The sequence below is a fragment of the Convolutriloba macropyga genome, unplaced genomic scaffold (genome assembly GCF_964194025.1).
Source record: "Convolutriloba macropyga unplaced genomic scaffold, txConMacr16.3 SCAFFOLD_2105, whole genome shotgun sequence".
NCBI lineage: Eukaryota > Metazoa > Xenacoelomorpha > Acoela > Convolutidae > Convolutriloba > Convolutriloba macropyga.
The window spans coordinates 5,833-19,971 of NW_027452288.1; the positions used below are offsets into that span (position 1 = coordinate 5,833).

Consider the following 14,139-nt stretch of genomic DNA (forward strand, 5'->3'; position numbering starts at 1 on the left):
ATGTCACACAAGAGAAGCATTTACTGCATCGGTAAAATTTGAACTTAATGGTATCTTGTTGTTCTTGGTCAAGACATCGCCTTGACTTATTTTCTGGCCTCTAGTTTGTTTGAATTGTTAGTTGCTTGGAAAGGAGTCAAAAGATTTTCATTTAAAATTCTGCACATCTCGTATTGTTTATTCGTAATCTACAGTAATGAGTGTGAAAAATGGTCACTTCAAACCTAGTACATTCCTTCTTTGCTTTTCCATTTTGCAAAAACCAATATTACGGTGTGTATTGTCTAAACCATTTGGGCTTTTCCAGAAAATAGGCCAGAAATTTTGCGACTTACCGAGTAGCACCTGCTTCGACGTACGAGGCATGAGTTACCACATCTGGCTCAATTTTCCTGAAAAACAGCTCGTAGTTGATGACAACAGAAGTATACTGAAAATAATCAGAAGTTATTACGAAATATAAAATATAAAAATCCCAGAAGCGGAGATTGTTCAGTTTGCTTCAAATTTTTATGTTTAATAGAAGGCATTTGGCTTTGTATGTACCCCCCGTCTAACTGTCAACCCAACCACTCTATTTTTAAATTATAGCCTACCCTAGTTTTAACTTAATGTCGAATTTGTAATTATTTATAAAGAAATTTGCAAATTTTGTAATATAAATGACATATTATACTAATAAAAATGTGCAATTTAGTGTGAAATAAAGCTTGATGCAATTTGCCATGTCACGCTGGATCTTGATTGTTGCAAAACTTGAAGTATCTTGCCAAGATGCTGATAAGCCAAAAAATATGGGAACATCTTAATAAAATCTTGGGCAAACTAGTCATGCTTATAATATTTCTTGGTGTTTTCTTCTCTCCCTGAGCCTAGTAGCATAGTAAAGTTGTATCACAAAGTTACTATGATCCGGGTTGCTATATAAAATGGCAAGATCTTAGCATGATTAATCACGTTTTAATATATGTTTCGCTTCAATTATAACAAGTTTTGTTTCACTGTTTTCACAATTCATGAAAAGTTTTTTTTACTGCTTTCACAGTTTTTTACAGGTTTTCCTTTTTCACAAGAAGATCTGAATACATTAAAGAATACAGTTTTTCAAAGTGAAAATGTATTGAAACGTAGAGATAGTACTTCACTTACCGATTTTTGATGCTGCGACGAACGAAAACACACAGAGCAGCAAACAGAAAGAGCGGTACAATAAATGAAGCCATCAGAGCTGAGATGCTAACGGCTGTCAATGCCATGTCACCTCCACTTGAGTAGTCAGGGACTGAAGTAATTGCAAAAATTTGGTGAAAAAAAAAACGATATTTAAAAATTGATCACCTTACTGGGATTCGTTATGTCTAAAATTCCTAAGGGCAAAATTTGTCCCTCTCGATAATTTATTTGAAATAATCGAGTTTTTATATGCAAAATTTTTGTCGAATGCCATAATCTTGCCTCTACACAGACTCGATAACAAAAAAAACGTTCAAAAAGAAAAGTTTTATAAAATTTGCCTGTTTTTTGGTCCTCAATTAACATTCCTAATTTAAAATTTAACATTTCTAAATTGGTTCTATATTATATTTTTTCAAAGTCATTCCCATTTGTTTTTTAAAATTATATATGACACATCTGAAAACTAATTCATTTTTAATTGTCTAGTGTTTTAGAAAAATAACAATTGTAATTACGGAAGAATACTAAATTCATAAATTTCCGGTAAAAAGCAGTAAATTTAGTTCCAAGAGAACTTTGAGCAACTGGATCAGGCCAGGCAGGTTTTTTATTGTGAGATTTAAAATTTTTGGACCAAGTTGACAAGAATTCACATAAAAATTAAAATAACTGCTTCATACGGGCGACTGTAATTTTCTGTGAGTACTTTTGTCCTTTTTCTAGAATTTGGAACAATTAGATTTTTATCGATTTGCAGTTAATTCAGATAATTTGTTTGGTAGGCATTTGAATTTAAACTCAAACTTATGAAATTAAAATATCACTTAACTGTTTGACAGATTATAAGTGCATTGTAAGTTTTTTTAAAAAAAACATAGCGTATATAAAAAAAATTAGGTCAATCAGAATCTGGCACTGCAGATATCTGGCATTTTGAAGCTTATATATATGCTCGTTTTTTAAGTGAAGATAATCATGAATTGAAAATCAGATTTGTTGCAGTTAAATTCTTCATTGATATGATACATCAGTTAAGTGGAGAGATTTCATTAAAGTCGCATTCATTTTCAGTAAGGTGTTGAAATCTTTTTTGACTTATACTCTGACAATTTTGCGCAAGATTTTTGAAATTGTTTTGTGCAAATCTGTTGGCCAAACAACCATTACTTATGGGAGAGGCAGTGTTATCAAATGATACAGCAAATCTCAGAAGACAAAAAAGGTTTGACAGCAAAAAGCTGAAAAGTGGTATGAAACCTCAGTTTTATTTAACTTGACAAGTTCACGCTTCTATCATTACCAATTTTTTTACTCTTCGTATATTTGCGCCAATTAAACTCCAGAATGAGAGATACAAAACTTTTGGCTAATAAAAATGGGGAATAATACACAAAGTTAGAGATTCGTTGAGTTTGGTATAAAGTTTAAGAGTGATGCTTTTTAGGGTTGAAAGATAAAGGGTTGAGCACAATTTGTGCTAAAAGAAAGGCATACTAATTAAACCAGGTTGAGAAAAAAATGGAAATGTGTATTTAGAATTTTTTTGATCTCTTAATGTCTTGACACAGTTTATATCCTTAAATTATCTTCCAAAAAATTTCTTCATTATTATTATTATTATTATTATTATTATTATTATTATTATTATTATTATTATTACTATTATTATTATTATTATTATTATTATTATTTTTATAATTATTTTTCTTATTATTACTATTATTATTATTATTATTATTATTATTATTATTATTTTTATTATTTTTATTATTATTATTATTATTATTATTATTTTTATTATTATTATTAATGTTATTATTATTATTGTTGTAATTATTATTATTATTTTTATTATTATTATTATTATTTTTATCAATATTATTATTATTATTATTATCATTATTATTATTATTGTTATTATTAATGTTAATATTATTATTATTATTATTATTATTATTAGTATTATTATTAATTATATTATTATTATTATTATTATTATCATTAGTATTTATATTATTATTAATATTATTATTATTATTATTATTGTAGTTATTATTATTATTATTATTATTAAAATTATTATTATTATTATTATTATTATTATTATTATTATTATTTTTATTTTTACTAATAATATTATTAGTATTATTATTAATATTATTATTATTATTAATATTACTATTATTATTATTTTTATTATTATTATTATTATTATTATTATTATTATTATTATTATTATTAGTTCTCCATTAATATCATTATTAATATTTTTATTATTGTTAAGGCTTATTCAAAACGTTTTAGAGTAATTAGTAAATTTCAGCAAGCACCGAGGGATTCGGTTGTATGTCATATCATATCACAAGTCAGTTCTAAGTTCAAAAGTTATTCAAGTGAAAGCAAAAGTCAGACGGTACCTGTAAGTACCTGTTAAATAAGTTCAACCAAGAGTTAGCTCGCAAGTGAGTTTCTAATACAGTGCAAAGTTAATCGTAACATAAACTGGCTAACGCAATTAACAGTATAAATTTAGTTTGACATCAAGTATAAGTTTATTGGAAAAGCGAGGTTTCATATAGATCCTTGGGGATTGGTGACTCCCTCACCACATACCCCCGTCGTCGAAAAATTCATCGGGGTTATAAAAGTTGCTCGCGTGGAGGCTTGAGATTGAGCTTTTTGCAGGTGAAGTTGAAGGAGGAGCATGTTGTTCATCCGTGTTCGCAGGGGGAATATCTGCTGTCATCTCTTCTTGTATGATAGCGGGGGTTTCGTCATTGTCCTGGATGATTTGGTTGCCCGTATTGTGTGTGCTCTCAGAGGAGTCCAGATACACAACTTCGATCTGTTTGATCGGTGGTTGGACGGGGAAGTCTTCAGTCGAACTGTCGTCTAGAGTTGTCACGTTTTCGTGGTTCGGATGTCTCCAGATTTTGTTTACTATTTTATCCATACTTGGTGTAGAAATCATTATTCCTTTTGAGATGAAGAGCATAAGGGTTCGCTTGGTTCTGGGCTGTCATGTGTTGGCTCGTTATCGTTGTTCATGAAATCGTTTGGATTGGAGGATGTTACGATTTCAAATGGCGGGGTCCCTGGGGAGTCTGACTCGATGTTCATTATTTTCACCGTGGGTGAAAATTTGAGCTTGTTTTTGTTAATGCTCGTGTAGCACTCTTTGTCCGAGGAACTTGAGTATCGTAGTTTTTGCAGTTTAGTCTCATTTTCCTTCGTCTGCTGCAATGCGGCCGCTTTTGTTTTTTGGTCAAAGTCAGATGAGGTGGATGGCTTGGCTGATCGAGCTTTTGCGTCCTTTAGCCAATGGGGTCTTCTGGGGGTCACCGGGGATTTTTGGCTTCACCTGTTGTTGTTGAGGTTTTTGCGCCTGTCTTGTGGGTTGTCTCATGGATTGTTTTCGTCTTATAAGTGGTCTTTTCTGAGCACGTTGGTTCTTCCGTGCCATTGCCACCACTTCCGCGTGTCCCAGTGGTTGCGTATTGATCACATTTTCGGTCTGTGGCACTGCGGCCGTTTGGAGAGGGGCAGACCTTGCTTGTTTGGCCCTCGCTTCCTGTTGCCTTGCTTGTTCGGCTTTTACTTCTAAACAGAACTTTCTTAATTTTTCTTGTTTTTGTTTGTATTCACCGACCGTTTTACATGCTACCATACGTATTAGAAGGGGGTTTTGGTGCTGGCTCGCGAGATATTGTTTCGGTTACAATGGCTAGATCGTTCTTTCTAATAACTGTATTTTTTCGATTATCAGTATCTAGCGTTATTGTGCGGGGGGAGTAGTTCGTAATTGTTCCGTCTCGAATTATATTCCATTGTAGTTTTAGGGTTCCCCTGGGTTCGGGTGCATTTCGCGCTATTTTTTTACGTGCGATGTTTTTTCTATTATATATTACGGTGGAGGTTCTATCACCAAATGTTATTTCAAGCCTGTCAGGTATGAACTTACCAGGAACGCGCGTGTGGCTAAGTAGCGGCGCGTTCTCTGGGTCATTTGGGTTGCTTGCGTGGGGTGTCGGCTGTGACTGGGCCTTGTATTGGATGTTGAGTTCCGGCTCGGAGTCGTTATCCCAGTCCCACATGATTTCCCTGGGGAGCGCTGGGTGCCGGATCGTTGCTTGATCTGAAGCATTTTTGTTTATTTGCTTGTATGATAGGTTTTCGTTTGACGGTTTAGTTACTATATCGGAAAGTTCGGTATTCGGAGGTCTACCTCTCTGAGCTTCGAATGGTTTAGTTCTGGTTGTTGTGTTTGGAATAAGTCTTATCGATTCTATTATCATAGCTATTATTGTGGCTAGATCAGATGTTGACCATAAGGGGTCATTTTCCATGACGGCAATTCTCCGTTTTATTGTTTGAATTAACTTTTTACTATACCAGTTGCTGTGATCTCCCGCGGGAGATAGGATTAGTATGATATTTTTGTTTTTAAAGAATAATTCGAACTCTCTGGCTTTAAATGCTTGCGCTTGATCACATCGTAGCGACCTGCGTATCCCGTGAAACCGACAGTATTCCTCAAGGTAGTTTAGTGCTGTTTGTGTATTGCAATCTTTAAATACTTGTGCTTGGGGGTATCTAGTTAAGCGATCTACCGGGACTAGTATATAGTAATTTTATTTGTGCTCTCTAAATGATACTGGTCCCGCAAAATCTATTTGTACTTCTTCGTTTGGTTCTGTCAGTTTGGTTAGTATCCCTAGGGAATGTTTTGACCCGGGTGCGTTTGGTGCAATGAATTAATGACTAATTGTTTCAGAGCCGCAGGAACCATAAGTCGATTATCATATAGTGCACACCCGGTTGGTGTGACTGCCAAATCCCTTTTAAGTGAATAAAAGTAAGGGCTGACTCGTTTCAGTGTTTCCCAATCTCTGTCTTGATGAGTTTAATACTTGGGTTTCATTTGTTTGTCGTTTTGGTTGGCTTCTGCCAGGAATTCCTCGCCGAATACTTGGCACAAAATTTTGCGGTATTGGGGCATGTCGACCGCGTTATTTAATGGGTAAATTGGGTGCGTTGGGTTTGGCCTTAGGGCTGATCTCCCTAGACCCTTGTTAGTCTCCTCGTCAGTTTAGGTGGCGATTGTGTTCTGGTTGGGGTTCATCTTTGTGCTCAGTTTGTTTCGGGCCCGTTTACGTTTGATGTTGTTTTGCTCAAAAGTGTTATGTTTTGGGCGGCTTCTAGTTGTAACTTGAATGGTATTATATCCCTAATTTTTATGGATTTGTAACAGAGATGGAATTGATGAAAATAGAATTCGTGGGGTAATCCCTGGGTTTTTTTTTAATTGATGCGGATGTGAATTTTTGTTTGGAATTATGTGTTTTGATTTTGATTGATTTAATTTCGAAGCAATAGAAGAAGAAAGAGAGAGCGACTGTAAATTGTTTGGATCAAGGCAAAAAGCGCTATCGTAATTGTACAAGTGTGTACTATTGTTGGCTGTTAAGTAGTCTGTCTGGTATTTGTATGAAATTGTTCGCGTAGCCGAAATGTGGTTAACCGAATTTTGTGTTACAAAGAATTTAAAATCATTTATAAAGTTTATTATATATTGTGTATCATCCGTTGATGGCGGGGTGGCTTTTGTTTCGGATGACGGCTAAGCCAATCAGCAAAACCCATATTTTTCCCAGGGATCTGTTCCAAATTAAAGTTGAAAGTTAGCAATCTGTCTACCAATCTAGTTAATCTACTTTGGTATGTTTAATTCCCGCGGTTTGCATTTAGGGTTGTTAGTAGGGCCCGATGGTCAGTTTGTAGCGTGAATTATGCTCCATACAAACAATGTTTGAAGTGTTCGAGTGACCACACTACGGCTAGGGGTTCTAATTCGTTTGTACTGTTTCTGGATTCGTGGTTATTTAAGAATCTGCTTGCGAATGCTTTTGTGTGCCATTCATTGTTATGTTTTTCTTCTATACTGGCACCTAGCCCTTTCGCACTTGCATCGCATTTAACTCGTGTTTGTTTTGTCGTCTTAAAGTGTTTGTTTTCGATTTTTTGGTGTATTTTTTAGATGTTTTTAAATGCCGAGCTGTGTACTTCTTTCCAATCTAATTTGTTGTTTTTTGCTTCGGGATTTTTCGTTATTAATGGTCGAAGTGGTTTGGAAAATTCTGCGAGGTTCGGAATTGAATTTTTTAAATGGTGGACGCTCCCTAGGAAGAACCGTAGTTGTTTTAAGGTTTTTGGGTTATCGAGTTTTGTGATGGCTTCTGTTTTTGTGATTAATGGGGTAATTCCACTTAGGGTAATCGTGAATCCTAGCCATTCGATGTTATTTTTTGCGAATTCAAATTTTGGTAGATTGATTTCTAGGCCTTCGTTGTCTAGTTTTTTTTAGTATTTTATCTCGTTCCCATTCGAGTTCTTGGATTGTTCCCTTGTTGATGATTAAAATGTGATCGAGAAAAGCAAACTTAGAGGAGATTCCTTCCAATGTTTTGTCCATTGTTTTTTGTAAGGTAGCCAGCATGTCGATTAAATCATAAAACCCGTTAAAGAATCTCTATGTTCTCGTTGCTCTTCCCCCTAATATACTAAAGTTACAGTGTTTTGCTAAGGAGTTGTTTAGAGGTATTTGGCTATACGCATTTTTGAGGTCTATTTTTGAGAACCAGATTGTCCCTGGGGAATTTTTCCTCTGGGTAATGTATAATGCAACCGCATCAACTAGGTGATCAATACTTCGCATTTGGTATTTGCTTTTGTGTATAGCTTTATTTAGCCTTTTGGAATCGAGTGCTGTTTTGACTGACTTGTCCTTTTTGACTGTGATTACCACTGGGCTGACAAATATGTCGTCGGGACATTTTTCAATTTTTGTAAATTGTTTGTCCTGTATTAGTTTATCGAGTTCCAGTTCAACTTTTTCGAGTAAGTTGAGGGGTACTCTGCGTCCCTTTTGTTGGTTCGGGACATGGTTTTGTTTAAATATCGACTTGGAAATATGGCTTTGATTTTCCTATTTTGGTACATAATTGGGGTATTTCTTGTATATCCATTTTATGATTTTTTTTAGTTTCAATTGAAGACATAGCACTGATTTTGCTACCTGCGGATTGGTTTGTTCTTTGTTGCAATGAAATTCCCAATTTTTTCAATATATCTCTTCTCATCAAGTTGTTTTGTTTTGTGGCCACAAGGATTCTGCAGTTCTGTCCACGATCCAGATTCTTTCCACGATCCAGATTGAAGTGTGAGGTTCAATTCTCCCTCAATCTTTAAGTTGTTGTTATTGAAACATCGGTATTTTGTTTGACTGGTGTATGGTTGGAGTTAAATTGCTGAGTTGTGCTACATGATTTTGTTTGCTTGGTCTTGGGTGATGAAACTCCTTGGAGATCCAGTGTCAGCTAGCCACTGTATTTTGAAATTGTTTGTGGTTGTTGTTTCCAACCATATTTTTTTTTGGCTGGGATAGATTTAGATTAATATTCTTTGCTTCTTTGAAAGAGGATGGAACTATGTGGTTCACATCGGCCCAGTCCTCAGAAAGTTCTTTAATGTAAAGGGCAGACTCTGGGTCGACAGATTCGATTTCGTTTTGTTCGTCTTGATCTTCTTGTTCTTCTAAGAGATTCTCCTAAATTTGCCGTACCTTGAGTTGGCTTCCTTGTCCCTGGGGACGTTGGTATGGTCCTCTTGGATTTGTTTTTTGGGTTGGAAGTGATGGTTTTCTGTTTGCAAATATTACAAACAGCTTGTTTAGTGGCACATTGATTCTTGTGACCTGGGGAAAATACTCCTCCGCATCTCCAGCATTGTTCTTTGCCTTTATTTGTTTGCTGAGTTGGTTGTTGTTGGCGCCGTTGTGCGGATCGTGTGTTATTGGTTGAGATTACGTTCACTTGTGTGTTCCAGTTGGGTGCCGAAGAACGTAGAATTTCCTTTTGGTTTTCTTGACCTCTCTCTCTCTCTCTCTCTCTCTCTCTCTCTCTCTCTGGACAATGCAAAGTTTAGGACCTGCGCTGGAATGCGGACTTCCGATAACAGCTCCATCTGTATTGTTGTGTCATTCATCTTAGCGATGAAAAAAACGTTAATGAGGTCCTCTTCAACATTCCCTAGGGCTGCTTTGGAACCCAGTTCTCTCAATCTACTAAAGAATGTCTCCAGGTTTTCGTTCGCGTTTTCTGGCACCGTGATTAATTGGCATCTATCAAACGTTAGATTGCTTGGACTTATGAACCTCAAGCCTAGTTTGTACACTAGTTCGTTTGTGGAGCAATGATCGATCAGGGTATGCGGATTTCTTTAATGGAAAATTTGGGATGCTTCTGTCCCAAGGGAGAGACAGATCAAACTTTTGACTTTCAAGTCCGCCTCGTCCCATGTGTGCCTGTCGATCATTGGTCCTCTGTTGCGAATGCATTTAATCTCCTTCACTCAATCGACTTTTCGTCGTTCGTTTCGTTTTTCTCTTTTCCTTTCCTCTTCTTCGTTTGCGTTCTCAACTCTTTTTTCCAAGGTTGGGATTGTGGGGTAGAAGAGGTCATTTGGGGTTGGTTTGAGTCTTAAAAGCTGGTCGACGTGCATGTTTTCTTTTGCCATGAACGCCATTTTAAATGTGGAGAACCAGGTCTGCCACTCAATTGTTGGGTTTGCAAAAACGTTCCAGAGTAAATCACAAATTTCAGTAAGTACCGAGGGATTCGGTTGTATATCATATCATGTCAGAATTCAGTTCTAAGTGTCAAAGTTATTCAAATGAAAGCCACAATCAGACTCTACCTGTAAGTACCTGTTAAATAAGTTCAACCAAGAGTTAGTTCAGTTCGCAAGTGAGTTTCTAATACAGTGCAAAGTTAATCGTAACATAAAATGGCTAACGCAGTTAACAGTATAAATTAAGTTTGACATCAAGTATAAGTTCAATGGAAGTGCGAGTTCTCATATAGATCCCTGGGGATCGGTGACTCCCTCACCAAAATTAATATTAATATTATTATTATCATCATCATCATCATCATCATTATTATTATTATTATTATTGTTATTATTATTTTATTATTATTATTATTATTATTATTATTATTATTATTATTAATATTATTATTACTGTTATTATTATTATTATTTTTATTATTATCATTATTATTTTCATTAGTTCTCCATATTTTTCAAACGAAACTTTGAAGGAATATCTGTCAGTTTTTTATTGCTAATATTAGTGATATTGACGTTCATTATCAAAACAAAACAATCAAAAACATTAAATCTGTTCGATAACTCAAAAATCCAAATATAGATGAGAATTGACTCATTGCTTTTGCTCAAAAACAATCAGTACAGTTTTGAAAATGTGATTATTTAGCACAGCGCTTAAGTGGTTTCTAATTTACGAGTTTTGAAGTTAAAAGGTATCTCCTAACGCCCAGCAGAGAAAGTTCAAAAAAATCCAGGAAGACATTGAAGGTTTTTGTATTGAAGATTTAACGCTATATTTGCCTATAGAATCAAAATGCACAGCTCCAAGAAGAGTTAATTCGGGTCTTTCGCATTTTTACCGCACAAGAAATAGTAGTCCATCATTATGATACATGTACGGCGATTGCTGGGGTATCAGTTATATAACCACTACGTTGGGGGTGTAATATAAGATCTGGAAACTCTATTGGTACAGATCAGTGCCAGAATTACCAAATAGCGGCGGAGAACTTACAAGTGGTGACGTTAATAAAATTGGTTGCAGTGAGGGTGTTTGGAGAGCTGGAGCCACAGTCTGTTTTGGACCCTATCTCAACGACAACAGTCACAATGTATACTGTAGCAGGACTCAACCCATCAATTGTGCCCTCTGAGCTTGTCAGTACTTTTCCATTAGAAGGGTTGACTGTTATTGTTATTGAGTCGTAGAAATGGCCGTTATCGATGGTGTAGAAATATATTTTGTTGTGATCAAATGGCACTGCCTCAAAAACTGGAATCGTTGGAGCTTCAAACAAAAAAAATGCGATAGCCATTTTTTCCCGATTTATTCTATATTCTCTCGTGTACTACACTGATTTTCACATTTTTGAGGCCGATTAACGATTTGAGTATCGCCCGGGTCGAGGTGTCACCGCCATTCAACGCAAAATTATGTAAGATAAGCGGTGAATGCGGAAAGTTTTGTAAGATAAGCGGTGAATTCGGTGAAACTACATAAATCAGGCGTTGAATGCGCTGAAAAAACCTTTATCGCCTGGTAGCGGTGAAATTACATAATTTCACCGCTGAATTTAGCGGTGAAATTAAATAAATTCACCTCTTTGAAAAAAATTGTCCAAATTATGTCAGATAAGAGGTGAATGCGATGAAATTACATAAACTCACCGCTTAACTTAGTGGTGAAATAACATAAATTCACCGCTTAGAAAACGCGTCGCATTGTCTTTTGTTCAACGAAGTTAAGATACATTTATTAAAAGACGCACGGAAAAATTACCCACGAATAATCATACATCTTTTTGAAACTTTTTTTAAACGGTGAATTTATGTAATTTTACCACTAGAGTAAGCGGTGAACTTACATAATTTCACCGCATTCACCACATTTCACCGCTAAAATTTGTAACTTCAACGCTTATCTTACAAAAGTTCTACGCGTATGTTTTACATAAAGGAGAGGGAATTTGATTTAAATTCAAAACAAATATGCCAAATATTAGTTAGAAGTTGCGCAGTGGAAGAAGAAGTGGCTGACATGCAGGAGGTGAGAGGATCGAATCCGTGCAAGGACGGTAATTTGTAGTAACCGCAGAGATGTGGTGAATTTTTGTAAGTTCAACGCTTACTCCAGTGGTGAACTTACATAGTTTCACCGCATTCACCGCATTTCACCGCAAATTTATGTACGAAATTTGCGGTGAAAAAAAACCAAATTTTCACCGCTTATCTTATATATTTTTCCGATTTTTTGCGGTGAGTTTGTATATGATCACAGCTTACTCAAGCGGTGAACTTACATAATTTCACCGCATTTCACCGCAAAATTATGTACAAAAATTGCGGTGAAAAAACCAAATTTTCACCGCTTATCTTATATATTTTTTCCGATTTTTTCTCGACCCGGGCAAAAACACTTAAATGTATTTATTGTACAACATTTTTCTGTCCAATAGGCAGGTAATTTTTGATCACCTCTTCAGTTGTTGCATATCTGCATGTTTCCTATTCAAATTTAGAGTTAGAATGGACAATTATGTTACAAACCTTTTAAAAAAATGTAAACTCATATTAATATTGGAAAGCTGTTCGTTTTCAAGTTTTCCCATAAATTTCGTATATTTTTGTCAGGATTATAAAAATGCTGTAAACCCGAGCAAACAAAAAAGATGGCGATAGACATTATAGTCCACTTGAAAGCACGCGAGGAGAGCATAATCAAAGATCATCAAAGAACCTATGATTATACATGTACCCATACAAACACGTCAAAAAGCATTGACAAAATATTGCAAATGTAGTTGAAAAAACAGTGTTGTTCCCACACTTCTCCAGAGCACTTGAGTCTTGTACAGCAAGATTGTCAGTTAGACTGTAATGCAAAAAAACATTAATATTGTGCGTTCTGTTACCAATTTAGGTGAGCACTGAAAAACACAAAAAAATTACATGAATTTGATAAAGACGGTCGCTCTTATTGTCTTAAACAACGATGATAAGTTCCATTTTCAATTTAAGTTTTGGAAAAAATTTCTTTTTGCAATTTGATACATAACTTATGCAAATTTTCAGGTTTGGTTGCCAAATATGAGCACTAATATAAAGTTTGGCTGTTGAGCAGTCAGATGAAATAAGCGAAGGTAAACTTTACACAAAACCACACTGCCCTGGGAAATTAAAAAAGCGCAAAAAGATCTCCTGAGTGATTAGATAACATTTTTCATTTCTCTTCGGTCAGAATTTAAACAACTGGATAAATTACACCCATAAATATCCATTCGGACACAAACAAGCGCTGGAATAAAAAAATGAGCTTCTAATAAGGTGACAAAACCTTTCGAAAAAAAGTCAGGGAAAAGTTTTCTCTCTTGCAGCTGAGCTGAAAAAATTAAATTGATTTTCAATCGTATTACAAAAAACGGTCGGATCTTTCATCTTCCTTGTTTCTGCCAGTATTCACACTAAAAACAGAAAACATAAAGTAAACAAAATTATGACAAACGGTTTGCAGAAACCCCTCTCCGCGATTCAGCCCTTCATTCTAAATCGCACCACCAAACACTAGAATTTCATTCCGTACAGTGAGTGTACAACATGGCGCAGCCAGCAGGATTGAAAATTATCCCATTGGCAATTGATTCCTTTTGGGAGAAAGACTCATCAGTACAACCTCTATGTTGGGAAAAGTGTACGACGCAATTAAAAATTGCAACGTTGGCCAAATTGGGCTTCAACATAGTTGTACAGCTCAATTCAAAACCGACCACAAAAATGCCATCAGAACCACAATACGAGCAGCCGATCGACGACCCTACCGAGGGAACTGAACGCGAACGAAATTCCCAAATCGCACAACTCAAACATTCGTGGGAGCTGAAATGCCAGAAAGTAATGGATGCAAGGATACTGGTTTGCGATCGTCCTTGGGACCTCTGCGACTAAAAATGCGAGGGTAGGCGCATTTTGAACCGCAAGGAACCACACGCCGTAGTAAACGAGCTATCGGTTGTTGAACTTCGGACCCTCAAGGAAGCAGCATATGTGAGGCCCCTCAACATTACCTTCGATAGGTATCAACTTTTCTCCGAAAACGGAAAAAACAAGAGAGAGAGAGAGAGAGAGAGTAGAGCAGGTCTGCAACACTAAAGAAATAGCGGAGAATTGTTGCTTCAAACATTGTGAGACATAACTCAGGGATATATTGGTCACAAAAATGGCGGAAACCGAAATACAGCGTTATTTGCCCGGCAAAAAACCAAAACCAAGCCATGCACTACAAATGGCAATCAATAC

At 35.8% G+C, this 14,139-nt stretch overlaps 1 protein-coding gene across 1 annotated transcript; it reads right to left on the minus strand.

The window, feature by feature from the left end:
• Positions 1-335: 335 nt before the first annotated feature.
• On the minus strand, positions 336-11,162 carry LOC142357355 (uncharacterized; the record flags this gene model as incomplete). The annotated part of the gene is made up of 3 exons (XM_075409003.1): positions 10,862-11,162; positions 1,150-1,282; positions 336-392 (listed from the first exon to the last, which is right to left on the minus strand). Coding segments are annotated over exons 1-3 (491 nt in total), but the record flags the coding sequence as incomplete, so codon positions are not given.
• Between the last annotated feature and the right edge of the window lie 2,977 nt (positions 11,163-14,139).